At 34.4% G+C, this 21,296-nt stretch overlaps 1 protein-coding gene across 1 annotated transcript; it reads left to right on the forward strand.

Annotated features, from left to right (window-relative positions):
* The first annotated feature begins 401 nt into the window (after positions 1 to 401).
* Positions 402 to 21,058, forward strand: Rrp5 (Ribosomal RNA Processing 5). The gene is made up of 20 exons (XM_068763029.1): positions 402 to 555; positions 627 to 770; positions 1,300 to 1,455; positions 2,276 to 2,423; positions 3,237 to 3,356; positions 3,915 to 4,078; positions 6,493 to 6,600; positions 7,576 to 7,713; positions 8,195 to 8,327; positions 8,640 to 8,828; positions 9,299 to 9,390; positions 10,938 to 11,093; positions 11,894 to 12,013; positions 13,529 to 13,606; positions 13,942 to 15,099; positions 16,092 to 16,304; positions 17,511 to 17,639; positions 18,889 to 19,144; positions 19,851 to 20,016; positions 20,882 to 21,058. The coding sequence occupies exons 1-20, from the start codon at positions 481 to 483 to the stop codon at positions 21,039 to 21,041; spliced, it is 3,903 nt and encodes a 1,300-aa protein (XP_068619130.1). The 5' UTR covers positions 402 to 480; the 3' UTR covers positions 21,042 to 21,058.
* Positions 21,059 to 21,296: the final 238 nt, after the last annotated feature.

A 21,296-nucleotide genomic window follows, 5' to 3' on the forward strand; every position in this document is an offset into this window, starting at 1 on the left:
ATAACAATAAAAATAAATTCAATCTGGCTATATTGTTGGTATAACTATGATAAGATGCTAAAGATGAAATAACTCTGTTTACTATTTTTTTCTTTAAAGTAATCAAAAACATCAGAATTATTATCATTGTTCAATAAATATATATTTACTTATAATACATAAATTTATACAAGAATCAATAAGACATCAAAAGTTGGCATTATAACTGATTAAAATTTTATTGTTTTTGTAAATTATTACATTTTCTAAATCAGTGAACCTTCAGATTTAATTTAGTTGTAAAACAATATTGTTTATTAATTAATATAACGAAACAATAATCCCAAGAAAAAAAAATCAAATTGAACATTAATAAGTTTTCTGTCAATTATTTATGATTAACCGTAGATTCTGAACGTCATATAACCTTAAATTGTCATGCTTTGATTTTAACTCGTAGTGTTATTTAAAAATTACAACAAATAGAATAGTCAATATATTATGGGGGACGCTGATGAATACTTTCCTCGTGGAGGAAAGAAACCTTCAGTAACATATTTCAAACAGAGTGGAAACGTAAGATTCAGTTTCTTTGAAAACAGTCGATTGTAAACAAATATGACCACTATCAAATAATTCGAAAACAGTTTCTAGGTGCAGTAGAGAAAGGAGAAAGAAAGAAAGTAAAGCCGAAAAAGAAGTCTGAGGAGGATGATGGCTATTTATCGGAAGAACTTGTTGCTGCGGACGACCAGTCAGTTAAAAATTGTGGCGTGTATCTTAATTATAAGGTATATATTCTTATTTTTAAACATTTCTCTCGGCTTTATTAACTTATGGGCAACTTGTAAAAATTCCAGCTATTTTACTATAAGCATTTTTAAGTTGAATAAGATTTGGGAATTTATTCCTGTACTACTGTATTAAAGATATTGTAAAAGTGACTACATAAAAAAATAATTTAGTATGTTATGGCCTCTTAGATTAAGATGCGCTTGTAATCATCATAGCTTCAATTCAATGGATTTCAATATAGGTTATTTCAATCGGCTGACAGCTTTTCAAAATGATCTTAAGTGGAGACCACAAGCTGGTTGAGCAATGTGGGTATGCTTCAAACATTGATCAACATCATCAAGATTGTGGGGAGTCACTGGATGTATGCAGCATAAGACTGGATATTATGACAACCTTTGAGGGAGGCCTATTCATAACTTTGGGCACCTATCCTGACATGAATGAAAGAATTAATGAAAATATTTGGATGTGAATATATTGAATTCAACCTGAAATAATTTACTCATTGTCTTTTTTTTACAGATAGTGAAGGAAGGTCAGGTGCTGTTGGGTAGAGTTCGGCAAGTGTTAGACACAAAAATACATGTTTCATTACCATGCAGACTGGTCGGTACTGTGATGGCTTGTCATATCAGCGAGTCTTATAACAAACTACTGGATGCATATGTTAATGATAAGGTATCTGTTGTTGATTGCTAATAATTTAATAATTAAGATATTCAAACATTAATAAATAACCATAGAAGCCTTTGCTGAAAGACATAAATAGTTAAAACATTTAAATTGGAGCAAAATAATTAAAAACATTTGAAATTCTTCCTAGGGCTGGTAGGTTTTGAAAGTTATAACAACACATAGACTGAAATACTAATTCTTAAAACTATTAAAACATAAAAGGCGAGATTTATTATAGAGTGCCCTCTTTTGCCTGATGTAAATATAGAGCTTTAACCTTAGAATCCCCTGTTTAACCCCTTGCTGATGATGATATATTGCAGTTCATACAAACTGAAAGTTCTCTTCATTAACAGGCATTATAATATTTTGATCTATTATGTAATTTATTTTAAATCCTTTGCTCTTATATAGTATTCCAGCTTGACATGCCTCCATTATTGCTATGGTATAACTATCACTTTTAATTACTACTATTTTTTTACATGTTAGACTTGTTCTTCATTGGATTAGCCTCATCACTGTTTACTTAAATCTTCAGCTATTAGCAAGGACTTTGTCTCAATCATTTGCTAGTGTAAGGCTTACAAAGTAGTTGTAGACCCCCATATGACTTATTATCAGTTATTATTAAAAGTTGATTATTTAGTTAATAAAAATAATATTATGTTAATAGGAAGTTTAAACTGAACCCAAAAAAGTTATTAGCTTGTAACAATACTTTCATATTAGAAATGCAACTACTAATGACATTTATTTTTACATCAAGTCACTATACAATTTATAAAAAACAATGTAAATAACATTTTTGATTTCATAATAGACAGATAAAGTCCAAGAGTTGCTGGAGATGTTTCGTCCAGGCCAGTATGTAGCAGTGAAGGTATTGGAGGTTCGCAGCAGTAACCTTTTGTTGTCCATGATGCCACAGCATGTTAATGCTGGAAGACTCCAATCAGATTTGCACAGAGGTATTCCTTCTTTACACATATATTTGTTTATAGTTATAAGATTTAACTCTATTTAACATTGATTTGTTTATTCAACATGTTAGTTTATTTAAATAAGTTGAACTTGATTTGTTGACTCATTTGTAAATTTGATATAATAAAGTATAAATCAAACATTAACCATAGATTTTCAGCATAGGAAGATCAGCATCAAATTTTGAATTAGAACACCAAATCTGTTTTAAGGGTTATTTTTTAAGATCAGTATTAATGTATATTTTTAGAATCAAGTGTAGGATTAACGACGTCCAGGCCAAGGTCCCTTGGGTGACCATGAACTTAGTCACTCCACGGAAGGTTCACAAAAGAGATCTAAGAGCTTGGCGTCATACCAATTCAGTAAAATAATAATATGTAAGAAAAGGACCAATATTTAGCCACTTCCGCACATGCAGTGGTAGTCGTGCAACAAATTGCACGGCCCGCCAGCCCGCTGACAAATGCGTATGCGGCAAACAATGCGAATTACTCAACGGCCTCCGTTAAACCACTCAACACATGTTTTACCCCTCCACGGGGCATCTTCGGGAGTTTGTACATCGATTAGTCCCAAACACAGAGTGACGTGTGGTAGATAGTAATATGTGGTGGTCCGAGTCGAGGCTCCCTTGAGAACACTCGAATTTTTAACTAGCTAAAATCTATTAGGCTTATACTTAGAATTAGGGGTCTATCAGCTGACATGATGATGGTTATGATGATATTAGAGTCATACTATACTGACAGATTTAGCTGGTCTTGTAATGATAATCCAATCTGTGTAAATTATGCCAGGTGCCCTGCTCCAGGGAGCTGTCAGCTCAGAGGAAGACCATGGCTATGTGATGGAAATGGGAATCAACAATACTAGAGCCTTTCTGCCAAAGACTGCTGTCAACCCAGAGTTAAAATTAGGTATGTATCTAATTTAAAATAATAATCATGTAAATTAGTTTTACTGGCAGATAAGAATGCACACTGCTTGTGTTCCGATCATCTTCTCGTTTTTTGATCTTTACCTGCCTCTATGTGCACCAGATGATTACCCGTGACTTACATTTTTGTTAATCAATTCTTGTGAGGATGGTTTGCTTTGTTCTTCCCCGTATTTCTGTCTTTGGTTTTTAATTTTATACGAAGTATTAAGATAGTTATAAAACACAGATGAATAAAATTGGTAAAGACTTCTCAAGTTACTGCATGACCAAGGGAAATAGGAATTTATTTTCATGTAAAAATAATATTATATTTATTGATACTGCATTTGGTATGTTTGAAGGAAATATTAAATATAAACTATAAATTTTAATTTTTCTTCAACTTTACTTTTATTATCTGTGAGCAGTGCCAATATCATATAAGACACTTGCACATGTTTTTGGAATTTCGTAATGAATTTTGTGTAAGTAGGTTCAGCATGGGATAATAGACGGATTTGAATTTTTTTTCATTAAAATTCCTTGTATATTTCAGACACGGGTGTTTTAACATGGTGCTGTGTGAAATCAGTGGTCATAGAGAATGACAGCAGTGTTCTAACGCTCAGTAATGAACTGGAGGCTTTGCAAAAGGCTGTCCAAAGGAAGCCCACTTCTACACTCCTGCCTGCTACGGCTCTAGAGTTCACTGTCGATAGGGTATGTCCTTTATGAAAATGATCATTTATCTATCTTACATATAATTTTTTTGTGTTATGTATAGTAACATCTTAAATCAATATTTTACTTTTAGAACATATTTTTTTACACCTGTTCACATCTGCTATTTATAATTATATACAGATTAAAAAATTGGAAATAAAATGATAAAGTTGTCAAAAAAATGTATTTTGTTCTCATCTTAATTGTGTCATCTATACAAATAAATAAAACTGGACTGTTTGTTTGTAATGTAACTATTTGTACCACATACCAAAATTTTTTTTTTTTCAATTTTTTGTCTGTCTATCTGTTTGTTTTGGATAATTTCCGAAATGGCTGGACCAATTGTGATGAGACTTATACTGGCAGGTACGAGGGTCAAACTGAAAGTTCTTAGAAAATCAAAAACTAAGCATTCTAGCAAGTTATTAGTTTTATTATAACTTTTCAAAATAGCGTCCATTTACATCAATACATCGCTGCATTCGATGGAACCATTGAGAAAAGCACCTTGCCCACTCGGCCTTAGGGGTCTTTTCGACGGCGTTTTGAAACGCAGCCACTGCTTCTTCGGCGTCCATAAAATGTTTTCCTCGAAGTTTTTCTTTTATTTTCGGGAATAAATAAAAATCGCAGGGTGCGAGGTCGGGGCTATACGGCGGGTGACCCAGTAATTCCACGTCTGAGGTCGCCAAATAGTCGATCGTTTGCCTGGCGGTGTGCGACGAGGCATTGTCGTGATGAAGGAGGATCCTGCTGCGAGGTCGTTTCTCTCGAACTTTTTCCAAGACAAGTGGCAAACAGTTGTTAGTGTACCACTCTGCATTAACCGTTTTCTGATCCTCTAAGACAACTGTCGCGTAATGACCTGTCTTTCCGAAGAACGAGGCCACCATCTTTTTTCCAACACTTCGACCTCTCTTCACTTTAGTTGGCAACTCTTCGGAAGGAAACACCCACTGAGCAGACTGTCTTTTGGTTTCCGGATCATAACAGTAAATCCAGCTTTCGTCACCCGTTAGTATGTCGAACACAGCATTTGAGTCACCTCCGTTAAATTTTTGGATCATTTCTCGGCACCAATCAACACGGCGGAGTTTTTGAGCCTCGGTCAAATTATGCGGTATCCAGCGGGCACAAAGCTTCCTGACCGCTAAATGTTCATGGAGGATTTTGTGCACTTGACTCATACCTATGCCTAGACTTGTCCGAATCTGCTGATAGGTCACTCTTTTGTCAGTCTCTATCATACGCCGCACAACACTGATATTGTCTTCAGTCGTCGCTGTAGAAGGCCGTCCCTCACGCAAATCATCGGTGAGATTAGTTCGACCACGTTTGAATTCATTAAACCAGTTGTAAACTGTGGCACGAGATGGGGCTTCATCGTGAAAAGCCAATCGAAGTCTATCATAACTTTCTTGTTGACTTATATGACATCGAAAGTCATAAAAAATCATTGCACGAAAATTTTCTCGGCTTAAATTCATTCTGACGTGCACAGACAATTTTCAATTTGCCGCCAAATCGTAAAACAAATGACAAATGAATGAAATGTATACTCAATATTATTGGTAAAGAGTTCTATTTTCAAAATTTAAACTTATTTTTTTAATATAATGCTTTTAAGTTGCCAGTTCTAAAAACTTTCAGTTTAGCCCTCGTAGTTGATGTTATAAAGAATAACTTAGACTACTTTTATTCTGGAAAAATTCTGAAAAGAAAAAAAAATATCCTTTTTATTAAATAAAATGCTTATAAAGTCGCGGGTACAGTTAGTTTACTAAATATATTTACTAAAATTTAGAGCAATTAATAAAACTTGTAAAACTATGATTACCTTGATAACTTTTAAAAAAGCGACTTTGATCCAGTTCATCTTGGAGAAAACACACTAACTCATACAGATAAAGTCATGTTTCTTGGGTTCCACCTTCACTATAGGCTAAAATGGCAACAGCATATTAAAACAAAGAGAAAAGTGAATCTGAAATATAAAAGTATGCCTTAGTTACTGGCTAGAAAAAGCAAGCAGTCTGTAAACAATAATTTATTAATATATAAAACGTTACTGAAGCCAGTATGGATGTATAGGATTCAGCGTTTGGAAGTGACAACTCCAATAAGATGGCAACAGTCAAGTGGTCAGAGCATTGGCTAAGTCCTATCAACAACGGCTTGATAACCATCCAAACTAGCTAACTGTCCAAATTCTTACATTGGTAAATTCCTTAAGAGGCCTGACATCCTGAAGCTGAATTAACAGATGTAGCTCCGTGTGAAAAGGGAATGGTTTCACTGGAAACCAAACCTGTCCTTAAACACTCTTCGTAAAACATTCACTTTAGTCACCAAAGAAAACCTTGATAACTATTTTGAAAATTAATAATCCTAATTTAAAATTTGTGTAGTCTCTGGAGAATGGCATCGAAGGTCACGTCCTGGATGATACCACGGCATATGTGCAGCGTCAGCAAGTTGACAAGGTGAAAGGGAAGCGGCCTAATCTTGGACAAAGAGTGAGTATGCTGTAGCATAGTGTGTGTCGGAATTACACCAAATAATTCTCCCACCTCCTTCCATCAGACAACAAGATGCACGGATTCACAACATCCATACATGGTTGAAACCTCTTCAACCTATATTTATATTAGAACAACCTACGGGAGTCATTGTTTACTATACCAATTTTTTCACATGACTCTATTTTCACACCCTTCTTTTATCCATAACAATTTCTCTCTTCCATTCATTACTATATTATTCATCAGATTTTCCTAAATTCCTTTCCAAACTTTGCTTTCTTTACTAATACTACAGGTTAGAATTATAGTTTATTCCTTATTTTTACTTTTGGTTTATGTTCTCAATATTTGCATTTTGTATTTGTACCCTAAATACATATTTTACTTCCTTAATCATTCTTCAATTTTACATTTCCTCCTTTTATTGCTTACCCGACTTATTTGTAGCTTTATATAGTCTCTCCTATCTTTTATTCCTGCAGTACTACTCCAGGTCTAGCGACTTCTTGACTTACCTATGAAACAATGTTACCCACCTCTATTCTTCCTGGTATTCCATTCTCGTCGCTTCTAAGACAGGACAGCTGGTGATTAGGTGCACTATGGTGTGCCCCCTTGCCTTGTGACATATGAACCAAGACCTTGTCTAAGTACTAACTATAACTTAGGAGTCTTCAAGAGTAGATAGGTTTCTAAGCAAGGTATAACTTTATGTGCAGAGCATAGGGACTGCATAAATAATTCTCACCAAGAAAACTCAAATAATTTCTTACTTGTCACATTCACATATCAGAGATGAATAAAATTTTCAATTCCATTGAACGGTCTACTGTTGCCCGCATCGAGCTACTTATCGCAATTTTGACTATTTAATCAGTACATCTAGTAGGAGTGAACCTTTCGTTCCCAAGGTCTGTCCCTGCAACATCTTATGTGTTAATACAATGTTACATAATTATATGTCGACAGATACGCGCACGTGTCTTATATGTTATACCAACACGTAACACCCCGTTCCTCACCATGAAGGATATTTTCGCCACCACATACCCGAACCTCGAAGCCGAGCAGAAGTTCAGCGAAGGAGAGATTATTGAAGACGCACAGGTATTTATACTTCTTAATTTGTTAATATATATATATATATATACATTCTAGTTATAAATAAATATTTATTAAAATCGGTGGTCGTAGTAGTGAGAGGTATAACAAAGATAGAACATCTGTTCATGTGGGATCTTTTAAAATTGGAATAGGTAAGGAGAAACTCTCCATCTGGTTGGCAAAGGAGTCAATGTGGGGAAACAGACCTCCGTCGGAGATGACGCCGTCGCAGGAACAGCAGGATCAGCAAGCACGGTCAAAAACATCCATCCACTATGTAGACGGATGAACTTATTAAGGTTGTCAGAAGATGATGGATGCAGACTTCTTCCAACCAGTGTGGCAAATTATGGGGGAGGTGGTCGTCTGATATGATGATGTGTGTAGTTAATTGTGATAATTTCTTGTAATAATCTTTTAGTAAGATGTGGGCCAGACTAAATAAACTCTAGAGTCCAGGGTGATAAATATAAATATTTTTCAGGTGATAAAAATCATGGGCCGGTCGATCATATTCAAGATGGGAAAAGGAAGTATTGGTACAATGAGTCTCCGCAGAATCCAAGTGGACGAAAACTTGGCAGACGAGGATGTGGTTGCTAAATCTTATCCGATTGGTAAATATGCTTTTTTAATCTAATCTATATATAGTTACCAAAGTAGTTCAGATGGATTACCAGATTCTACAGGAGACTTGACTATAGTCTGTAGTAAGCAAGTGGTCATGAAATTAATCTGCTTTCGATAGAACAACTAAAATGTTGGCCTGACTTCACTTATCAATAAATCAAGATTATATTTTAAAAAGTTTAACATGTTGTTAAAAATTACATGCATATACAGTTGAAAATACCTAGAGTTGCAACTCACTCCAGGACTATTTATATATATTAATTATAGTGATATCGATGATATGATTTTATTTTCAGGCAGCACACACACAGTGCGAGTGTTGTGTTACAACCTCTCAGATTATACATATTCCTTGAGCGATGAACCTTCTATCCTGGAGGAGACGATCTTCACAATGAAGGATCTGGCAGTTGGAGACATAGTTCAGGCTACCGTGAAGACTGTGGCTGAAGATAGGTTGACTCTTGCTGTTGGCAGAGTAACAGGTATTTGTGACTATGTTTTATTAAGTAAGATATGTGCAAGATTTTTAATGCGTAATTTTAGATTGTTATTGCAAGAGAAACAAAATTGGATTTTTAAAATGTAACTAAAAACTCGAGGTAAAGACGGAACTCCTATTGATCGTCAACATTTTTTTAATCTATTTAATTTTTGCTAAAATTTTTATTATAGTAAAAACAAACAATCTAGTCGAATTCTTTTTCTAATCCTTTGTGATATAAAAAATGCCTTTTTATATCACAAACGTTTTAAAAATATAGGTTATATAAAAATTAATAATACACATTTTGGCATAAAATACCAAAATGTCATTTCGAGTCTCATGCTCCAAATTTCTTTCGGACTATAATCCTTCAGTATCTCAGGGTACTACTGTACATATACATATTGTTTGATCGTAATTTCAAAATAATTATGTCTAATCCTAAAATGGAACTACTTTTTGTTCCAGGCTATGTTCCGCACACACACATGTGGGACTCTGGTGTCTATGTTGACCCGAAGAAGGCTAGCAACACGCAGTTATCGAAAAAGAAATTTAAGGTAATTTAAGTTTATATTTTATTTTTTGTTTTTAATTATGACTAATTCCAGCAAACCGATAATGTTTTTTGTCATCAAATATTTTACTGAAACTTGGTACAGTCAAATGGTAAGAACTGATTTGGGATCATAGTTTACAAGTAGAATCCTGGCAATGTCACACTGAGCTGAATACATTATATCATCGTTGTCCATAAATAAGTAAAATATGTCATTAAAAACCATCATACAAAATTTGTCGTATATGATTTCTTCAACAATGGGAACTTTTATAGACTTATGTAAATTTTAACATATACTAAGTTAAAATGTATATAGTGTTTTTTATGTATAGAAAATGGAAGCAAGTAAACTAATTGATGAATCAAAAGCTATATTTGTTATATATCAAAAAAAGGGAAACAAATCGACTAATCAATTAATACAATAAAGAATATAAAATGAATAAATATTCTATTTGTTATACAAAAAAAGGAACAAATAGGGCTATTGCAATGGTATTACTTATATAAAGGTTTTTGTAATTAAAAAAAAACGCTAAATTTGCTATACACCAAAAAAGAAACACTAAACGAATAATTAATTGATACAGTAGAAATCTGTCGATGCTTTTGTTAATAAATAAAAAGCTATATTTGTTATACATTAAAAAAGGGTAACAAATCAACCAGAAGAAATTTCTCAGAAATTTGTCAATGCTAAGTTTAATTATATAAATGCTCTATTTCTCATACATGAAAAAGGTGAAACAATTTGACCAATTGATTAATACAGTAAGAATTTGCAAATGCTTATGTTAATGATAAAGATGTAACATTTGTTATAAATCAAAAAAGATAAACAAATCGACCAAACAATTAACATAATATAAAATTGCTAATGCAATTGTTAATTATAGCTTTATAAATATAACTTTATTTGTTATACACCAAAAAGATAAATCAATGAATTGATCAGCAAAAATAATAAAAATCTTTCCAAAGTTTATGTTAATATTCTTAAAACGGAAAAAAATATATTGTTACGTACTGTTGGTCCTGACTCGGAATGAAACAGCACTGGTTCACAAGGAGTCCTTTATTCACAAATCAGATGGTCACCTTACTTTAACACAGAGTATACTTTCGCTTAGTTCAAACTTCTCTTCCAAATCGCTCAAGAAATCACTGTTCAAATAACTTACCAAATAGTCACTTTGCATCACTGATTGTAGATCTTAATCTTATAACTCGAAAAACAACACTGAACTGTCGACATGGGGAGTACACATATTTATACTATGGATAAGGTTCTAGTAAGTTCGAGGTAGTTCTCGGTTAGAATTTCCGAGAACCGTACACAAAAGTCTTTAAATAACTTGGCCACGCGTGTTGACAGCACTTTTGTGTGTTTGGCGTTAACTTGGGTTCCGTGTTTATTGTTTAGAGGGTTCTATATCTCAGGCTTTGTAACAATATTGATTGAACAATATATTCATTTGATCAACATATAGCAAAATCACTATGTTAATTCATTTTAATATAAACATTTATACTATAAAAATTTAGGAGGGACAACCGGTGAGGGCGCGGGTTCTGAACCTGGACCCGGTGAAACCTGCTCTGATGATGACGTTGAAGAGCAGCTTGATGGCTCCCGACCTGGAAGTGCTGCAGAGCTACGAGCAAGCAGAAGTCGGGAAATCCTACACTGGTGTTATAATGGTGAGATTTTAACACCTAGGACCTGGGTATCTTTGGACTGTGTGCCGTTTGCAAAATAGATATAATTCATTTTCTACTATATAGAAAACTCATTTATATACATAATGAATAGTTATAGATAAATAAATCCTTAAAGGGATGATATAAGAGAAGTCTACTAAAAGCTTTTTAATCATTCTGTATAAAGTAACGGCTCCGACTTACATTAGTATTTTTTTTCTATTGGAATACAACTTATAAGTAATGGAAGAATAAACTCTGCAGGTACAGATTGTAAACAATAATTAATTTTAAAATATTTAATGGAATCAGGCGTTACCTTGCGTAAGTCCATCCTAAGTAAGAAAAGGACCAATACTTAGCCACTTCTGCACATGCAGTGGTAGTCGTGCAACAAAGTGCACCGCCCGCCAGTCCGCTGATAAATGCGTATGCGGCAAATAATGCGAATTACACAACTGCCACCGTTAATTCACTCAACACGTGTTTCACCCCTCCACGGGGCATCTTCAGGAGGTATGTTACACCGATTAGTGCCAAACACAGAGTCAAGAAAAGAGCTAATTTTCAAATGTAGTAGCGAGTTGGTAGATGTTACGTGAGTTGGCTTCCCATTACTAGGATCGATGTCACAGTCAAGGCCGCGGCTAGTCGCAGGAAGCTTTTTGAAAACTCTTCCTTACTATATTTCATTACTTTATTTAATATTTATGAAATCATTGATTTTTAGTTTAGACAGCAAATGTGCTATAAATTCACAACTGTATAGCCTAAATAATCGTGAAAAATATTTTTTTCAGTACATCCGAAATTACTTGGTGGTGTCGTTCTTCAACAACGTACTGTGTCACGTGGCGCGCCATCACGTTGCCCGGCCTCCGCCCCCGGACCTCAGTACACTCTTCCACCTTGGACAGATCGTAAGTACTCATAACAAAAGTGTCTATTTATATCAGGGGTGTCCCAAAAGTAAGTTAATACACATAATGCTATATATTTTTATCAAATTGAATTTTAATAGAGTTATCAAAAACGAATTATTACGTAGGATCTTGTATATCTGATTACCGAAATTACAATTCTAGTGAAAAAACAATCAACTACTACATGGTAATTGAAGAACAACCTCCGCTCTTTTCTCGATTTTGAATTAGTTGACCACAAAAAAGTCCAAGTAGCAACCAACCGAGCAAAAAAATTTTTTGATTTTGTTTAAAAAATATTTTTACTGTTTAATTCATTCGATAAAACTATTTTTATATGTACTCCTGAATTTTTTTCCGATCATAAATGCGTTTTGTTTTATGTTATTTTTTATGTTTCGGTTTTGGCACTGTAATTGAACTGAAAAGATTTGTTGATTATAATCAAAAAGTTTTAACATGAACAAAAATTATTTTTGAAATTAGATAAATTTACTCCCGCTCAAACATATATTTTAATTTTTTGTAACGTATTATTTTCAATATATTGTTTACGATTAAAAATATGACTTGGTCAGTATATTTAAAACAAAATATTAACGTTGAAAAATTTCATGTAGTCTAACCTACCCAGCAGTTTTTAATCATTTGGTTAAACGTGTTTCTTATATAACCCCACCTTTTGGTGAGGAGTCGGACATATGGAGGTATCTAGATTCCCAACAGAAACCCTTGTGATTTGCCAAAACTTTTCCTAGGTGTAATTTGAATCTACCAAAGTTGTATAGCTAGCTTGCTTGGATTCTTGAATAAAGCCCAACTTCCAAGAACCCAAAGTTCGGGTTACTTGTATTTTACGTCATGTAGAACATATCTTAGTATATTCTAAATATTCCAGACTATGTTATTATGAAAGTCAATTACCTGACAGTTTACATTTCAACTGAATACATGGTGATTTGTTAAGTATAAAAAGTGCTTCAAACTGGTGCATATATAGCTCAGTTGTCAACAAAATACTTTAAAATTTCCTCCCATTTCCAATTACCTGATATAAAACGATTACACTGAAATACGTTACAATATTATTTTTTATTTACAGGAATACGATATTTATGTTATTATGAAGTAATTCGAATTTTAAAAACGCTTTTTCTTTTGTTGTCCTTTCGTTATAACGGATGTCTCATTGATTGCCAACTTATTATTTATTTATTTTTCACTGCTTCACAAGGTTTTATATTTGTGAAAAAGAAGCAAAAAAGAAACTCCACAACAACATATCAGTTTATAAAGTTTAACTACACAGATTTATACATGTACACTTTATTAGATATGTCCTAAATTGAATCTAAATAATTCTAAGTTATTTATTCTGTACCAAAACATTGATTTTTTGGATAGGTTTATACCATATATATATATTGATAACAAATGAGCTTTAGATTTACTTCCTTAAACTTTTTATGCCTGTAATCAATCATCATGTACTTAATGAAAGCACAATTCTAGGTGAACTGCACGATAATCAAAGTAAAAGCAGAGGATAAGAAAATGTCCGGTAGCCTTCTCGCTGACGCATTAGATTGGGTAAGTTAATCATGCTAGTTACTAATTTATTTCATAATTCTTTAATATAGATATTAGAATCAAATTAGGCACTCTTTTATATATGTCCTTCAATTTAAATTGACAAGGTTTAAAACAACTTGATCGGGAAAGATGCCACAGTAAACTTGAACTGATATTTTTCTGTGATAATATCCAGGAATATCCTTGACACAGTAGCTAGAGTAATACATTCCCAAATTTTAATATCATTAAATGATGACATTTGCAAACGTGAATTCATGGCAATGGTTCTTTCAGTACTTTATATTTGTGGCAGTCAAAAAGTTTCGCGTTAAAATACTTGAATGTTGCAGAAAAAGAAGAAAAATGCAACGAAAAGACAACTTCCTGAAGAATCGACAGTTCCCAAGAAAAAGAAAGTAGGCACCGATCCCGAAACGGCACCGCATGAATTAAACAGCAAAGAACGCAAGAAAAAGAAGGTTAAAAATAGCGAAGCGGAAAAAATGGACAACGTAGTAAAGAAGGATAATGAAACTGACGTTGAAAATAAAACAAACGAAAATATCAATGAAATTGACACGAATATAGAAAAAAAGAAACGCAAGAAGAAAAAAGAAACAATAGACATCACAGACATGGATAACAATGCCGTAGAGAAAGAGTTATTTGGCCAAGAAGAAAGCGTTACTGAAACAGAACAATCTATAGAAAGTGTTGAAAAAGTTAAAAAGAGAAAGAAAAAGAACGAAGTTGATAAGGACACAGAAAATTCAAAACAAATTTCAAACGGTGAGACAGATAATGACACAAGTAAAAAAATCGGTAAAAGAAAAAACAAAACAAATGATTCACAGACCAACACAGATGACTCTGAAGTGAAACGAAAAGGTAAAAAGAAAAAAAAAGAAGCGGAGCCGAATGTAGAAGAAAATAAAGCAGCAGATGAGAGTGATGCAATTGAAACAGATTATCATGAAGACAGCGATGATGTTCTAACACCACAAGACCGTGGCCTCTTAGACTTATCTGATTGCACCACTCTTAAACATTACAAGAAACGAATAGAATCTATAATCAAATCAATTGATGCAAAGTGTCTTCGTATAAACAGGATAGAAAGTAAAATAAACTTGTTGGAAAGTAGAACTTTAACACCGAGTAATAAAAAATTTCACACGGCCATGCACCTGGAGAAACACGCCATAGAGCTACGCATGCAGAAATTAATAGAAGGCTTAAAAGTAGTACAAGAGAAATTTAAAGAGCTCAGTCAGGGTGAAACTAAAGAAGGTAAAAAGAAGAAGGAGAAGACACCTAAAGTAGTTGAGATTAAAAAGAAAACTGAGAATAAGGAAGTTAAACCGAAAGCGGAAGAGAAGAGTAAAAAGAGAAAAATAGAGAGCTTGGAAACCGTTATAGATATACCAAGCGCGAAGGAGTTCTGGTCGGCGGCTCCGGAAACGCAGCAGTCTACAGAACAGCAGACGTCTAGTAGTAGCGATGAAGAAGTAAGATCACATTAAATTTATAATCAAATGCTTTAAACGCACGCATTTAAATTATATACAGTATTGTCTATAGAACAATGTTTATCTATTTCCAATCATTCTATATAAAGTGATCGCTTTAAAATTTGCTACATTTTTTTTTAAGACAACTTCTAGCCGTACAAAGTCTGCAAGTTTTTTGCAAATAATTTTTCTTACTGTGGTATTACCATACATGAATTGGTAGCAAATAAGTGATAAATTAGTCCCTTTAAAGTTTTTACACCTTTATCCAGTCACCCTGTATATGATAGAAGTTAATTTGAAATCAATAAAAGAAACACGTTTTATTATCTAGTTAAAATAGGGGGCTTTAGCTTCTTTGATAATTTAATATTCTTCTCTTTATCCATGTGATTCTATCCAAAAAAATTATTTACGACCTTTGTATCACCTATTTTTTACCACAATTCATACACTATTAGGTTTCTTCACTATTTAATATATCACTTATAACTGCAGTGGTGTAAGAATGTTGGGGATATTGCCATCTCCCACGAGGGAGGCAACTATGCTCTATGTCTATTATGGTCCACTGCTGGGACATACACACGAGTGACTTTTCTTGAGTTTAAAACTGTGTAGATTCTCCAAAAACTCCTCAACGCTCCCTGGACATTTGGGCAAGAAATTTGTTCACCATGATTTTGCGGAGCCGACATGACGACATTGAAAAATATCCTCGTTAATACAGAGCTCATATATTTTTATGACAAAAAAAAATTAAAAATGGTCTGGTTATTTAATGAATTGTCCGATGGTTATTTTTTAAATGTTCCCAAATTAATAAATTAAAATTACATAAATAGTGTGGTTGTTTTCTTCTAAAGTGATCTTTCACCATGCTCAACCAGGATCCAGACATTAAATTTCTCTTTGATCACAATACATTGGATTCCCAAGTCAATTTGGATCTAAGAAATGAGGTTGTTAAACCATAACATTTGCTACAGGAGGAAGAAAAGCCGAAGAAGAAACGGAAGAAGTTAACAGCGGCGGAGAAGGTGGCGAAAGTGAGAGAGGAAGAGGAGAGGATCCGGCAGATAGAGAAGCTGGCGGTCGATGCAGCAGCAGCTCCTCGCTCCGCAGAACACTTCGAGCGTGCCCTACTAGCCAATCCCAACTCCAGCCAGCTCTGGATTGCTTACATGGCCTTCCATCTCCAGGTACATTTTTTTTTACTTTAACAGAACTCTTATTATAAGTCGGCAATTTTTTTTCACCTATATTATTTGTTTCGTCTGCTTCGCTAGGTGTTATAGTTGTGAAAAAGCAGAAAGAAAGTCATAAATATTTATAAATATATATATATTCTGTTGGATATACTTTAAATGAAAACAAAATAATCAAGCGACATCATCGCAAAGGATTCTTGTCATTTGAATATTCATTCCTTTTCCGTAAAAATGTTTAGCACAATTTAATTAAAAAATCTGATTCCGTTTATTACAAATGAATTAAAGATTTTTCAAACAAAATTTTGGTACAGCCTTTATTTATTACATTATACACTATATAGAAGTTAATAAAATTCATAAAATTTCAGACAATACATTGGTACTTGCTAAATAAAATGTCAAATACATTGTATATAATACAGTTTACAATATCCAACTATTTAATTATTCTTAAAAATAATTAGTTATATTTATGAAAACGTTTTGTTATATGAATGTAATAATTTATTATGGTATAATAATTAACAGAGATAATTTTTAAAATTAACGAAAAATTCGAAGTTGTTGATTCGATTCCCAGCATACACCCTTTGTGAATTAATTGTATAGAATTGCCACTGCCCACAAACCATTATACCATACCACAATGCGATCACCAACCCGCCTACCAAGCGTGGCGATTATAGTGTATCACTCTAAGATATTTTTGGGTGAGGCGTTTCCCTTGCGGTGGGCTGAATAGAGAATAATTCTTAATGAATTCATATTTGAACATGACTAATTTAAACTTTAAATAGCTTATTTTGAAGTGATTGGTGAATATCTAGATATTGATTGATATCTCCATTGATTAGCATTTGCTTTTAAACATATGTCAAATCATTATATAAAGTGTATGTTGTGGAATATTTTTAATTGATTTATTTTTTCTATTGGAATGCAACAGGACATCAACAATAATTAATTTTAATATTAAATCATTTCTTTTGTACTACATTATTATTGATCACATGATATTTGGATATAATGTACCATGCATTAATTGACACTTTTTATATGACGCTTGATGTGCCAAATCAATTGCCGGACATAGTGATATTTTTTAACAAATAATTAAACAATGTAAAATAAAATTTATCATTGTAGTTTTGCGTTACTTGTATATACAATATATCTACATAATGTAAACTTCAGGCAACGGAGATCGATAAAGCGCGCGCTGTGGGCCGACGAGCTCTGACCACAATATCCTTCCGCGAGGAACAGGAGAAGCTGAACGTGTGGCTGGCCATGCTCAACTTCGAGCATCGCTTTGGTACCAAGGTTAGTCTCCATTCACTAATTCCAAACCATCTTAGATAGCAGCTGGAACCTCCCACCAATTTTCCTCATCACTAACGCTTTCCGAAGAGGTTTTGACGTTGGATAAGTAATATCTACCGACCAAGTCGAGGTTTGGCCCTCTCTATCATCCTTGTTACAGTCCTAGCCAAGATCCCCTCGTGAGGCTTCTTTAACTAAGTCCCTCCATAGAATGTCAGCCGAAGCAATCAAACACCTCGGCGGCCAGTAGTATGTAACCTCGCGAGCTTCAGGTCTTAGGCTAGGCGTCCTCTGTACCTTGCTGTCTAGAACCCTTGGAATCTGAAAATGGTATTAGGCCAGCAGTGAGAGTTCAGTCCCTAAAAATAATGTTTCACTATTCACCTCAAATTATGATAAATCGTATACGGGAATAAATAAATTGAAATAAAATTGAATAAATTAATTATGAGTGTGGGATTTCCCAAATCACTCCTCTCCAAAAACCGTTTCATGGGCTATAAATATTTGCAAATTTCTTTCTTCGATTTAAACTGGTCTATCTGAGTTCCTTATTTCTTTTATTTTCTCATTCTTTTCCTTTATCTCATCTCCTTTTCTTCTTAGACTGTATATCTCCTTTTTTAAATTTTCTAATTGGTGGGATTTTCGTTCTCTTATAATATGTATGCCGGTTATACGTGTAGATGTATGTCATCTGAATATATCACTACTAATCAATGACATAAACCTGTAATAATAAAAGTGTCTGTACATAACTCTACATTAGCTTTGGACGAATTGGTTAATAGAGCACTCTACAATGAGTGACATATTTGTAATTCTAAGAAGAAATTAAAGACAAAAAAAAACGAATTATGATTCTCTATGTAAAAAAAGGACCAATATTCAGCCACTTTCGTACATGCAGTGGTAGTCGTGCAACAAAGTGCACCGCCCGCCAGCCCGCTGGCACTAATTGGTGTAACATAACTCCTGAAGATGCCCCGTGGAGGAATGAAACACGTGTTGAGAAATTTGGTGGTGGCGGTTGTGTGATTCGCATTGTTTGCCGCATACGCATTTATCAGCGGGCTGGCGGGCCACTGCATGTGGGGAAGTGGGTAAATATTGGTCTTTTTCTTACTTAGGATGGACTTCCGCAAGGTAACGCCTGATTCCATTAAATATGTTTCTCTATGTTTCAAATATAATTGTCACCTATTGGCGAACGCAATAGAACCTTCTAACCAAGTTCAACATTCCACAGGAATCTCAGCAGAGCACGTTGGATGAAGCACTCCAGACCAACGACAAGTACCAAGTCCACTGCAAGCTTCTAGAAGTCTACGTCGAAACGGGCAAGGCCCAGGAGTTGATGGCGCTAGTGGAGCAGATGCTGAGGAAGTACCGCCGCCAGGTGGACATGTACGTTGCCTGCGGTAGCGCCTGCTACACCCTCGGCTTGCTGGATAAAGCCAGGCACGTGATGCAGAAGGGCATCCAAGCCTTGGAGAAGAAAGAACGTGAGTTTTTTTTTTGGTTAACTAAACTAGTCGATTACACAGACTATTTATTATAAATCAAGATTGTATAAATAAAAACATTGTCAAAAATATGTTTGACAAAAGTTTGAATTTCGTTTGGCTCAGGCATTTTGAAGAATGTTTTGTGTCAAACGCGTCAAGACTCGATTGGTCGGATGTCATACTACATTGGTTCTTCGCGAATTTTATTTTGCCAAAAGCTTGACTGACATCGTTCCGCAACCACCGTATCTGCCTGATTTGGCTCCGTGCGAATTCTGGCTAATTCAGCAAACTCAAAAGGCCAATGTGGGGAACATAACACGATTGAGGAGATAAAAAGTAATCAAAGGTCTTGATTGAAGGCTGTACCAAAAAAAGACCATCCTGACTGTTTCGAGGACTGGAAGAAGACTTTTCAAAAGGAGGTTTTATTCTACAGGGATTACTTTGAAGGTGATGAAATTGATTTGGAAGAATAAATAAAGAATTTACATTTTATAAGCAAATTCATCTTACTTTTATATCACAGTAATATTTTTTAAGACATATTATTGTAGTTTATAATTGAGCGCTGACCATAATAAGTTGCCCTGCGAGGAAGTTGAGTTGTGCCTTGAAGCACAGTAATGTTAATATTCATCAGTAAATCAGGGCTGTCAATGTCACCAATAATTTATGTAAATAATTAATATATGTGTTGCAGATGTATCCCTGCTGGTCCGGTTCGCGCAGCTGGAGAGATCTCACGGCAGCGCCGAGCGTGCAGAGGCGCTGTTCGAGCAGGTGCTGGCTGTGTACCCACAGCGTGTCGACGTTTGTGCTGTGTACGTCGACGCGCTGGTCAAGACCGGAGACCACGACCGCGTTAGGTAACACACCCATGTTCCCGGAGTGGCCTAGGTGGACCCTTATGGTCTTTATGGAAGATTATATAGAGGACATATTAATATAGCAGATATAATATATTTCACTGTTACAAATGAACATGTTGCATAGGTCAGCGGGTCAGCGGGTCAATTTCGGTTGTGATATAAAATTATCTTCACCTATATATAATACTCGCCGGACAGCGCCCAAAAAGAACTTTTATCATTTGTTAGTAATAACGAGGTAAAGAGGCGTTTACATGATGCATATATTGTTTGGAGATGTGAACGAATTATCTTACTTTTACATTAATTTTGTTTATACTTTTTTGTCATCTTTTTTGATTGTTTTCTTTTTAACATATAATTTGAATTTGAAGTTCTGGGGCGGAAACCAGAATAGACAAATGCAACGTAAGATGTTCTGCCACAAGGTGGACAAACTGCCTTGTTAAGATCTTTGTAGGCATCGGATGCCGGCCGTTTCTTTTTGAAAATCTACAGGGAAGGTCTAAGTCCAACAGTGGGCGTCCTGTAACTGGAATAACTATGATGATATAATTTTTTCTGATTTAGCGTGTTGTTGGATTGATTCTTGATATTTACTTGTTAATGCGTGCGTATGGATAGAGTTTCTCTTCAACCAATAAACCGTTACTTGTACACTTTACAGTAGTTATGTAAATGTATCTTTATAATTGTTAACGCCCATTACATACATCCGTCCCTTTCTATTGCCTACAGAATTACAGCTGAGAGAACGCGATATTAACTCTGTGTAATAGTGTTGTCAGTTAAAAAATGTGGTAGTATCTCATGAGGAATTTATATTTTATTACTTTACTTGTATGTTTACATTTGCTTCCAGGCAAGTTATGGAGCGTATGACGTCACAAAAGTTGCCAGCGCGTAAAATGAAGGTGCTGTACAAAAAATGGATAGAGATTGAAGAGAGATTAGGTGACAAGCAACAAATTGACATCGTACGTCAACGCGCTAAGGATTACATAGAAAAGGCGGTGTTTTAGAAAGAAATAAATATTGAATTTGGTTTTAGAGTTTTATTACATCATTGTTATTTGTATATTAAAAACATTGTTACCTTATTAACTCTAGATGAGTTTCTAAGTGAAATTTTTTTAAATGCCTGTGACAGTCAAAACAGTGCGAAAATTGTTTTTTTTTAAATATCAGTTTTCATCATCATCACCATGTCACGACAAAGTTTCATTAAAGGTTCGCCACGATGACCGGTTTTGACTGTTTCCCGTCATATATTATGT

Source organism: Battus philenor, unplaced genomic scaffold (assembly GCF_028537555.1).
Source record: "Battus philenor isolate CCGP_79_NKW_IND1 unplaced genomic scaffold, ilBatPhil1.0.hap1 SCAF_17, whole genome shotgun sequence".
In the NCBI taxonomy this organism is placed as follows: domain Eukaryota; kingdom Metazoa; phylum Arthropoda; class Insecta; order Lepidoptera; family Papilionidae; genus Battus; species Battus philenor.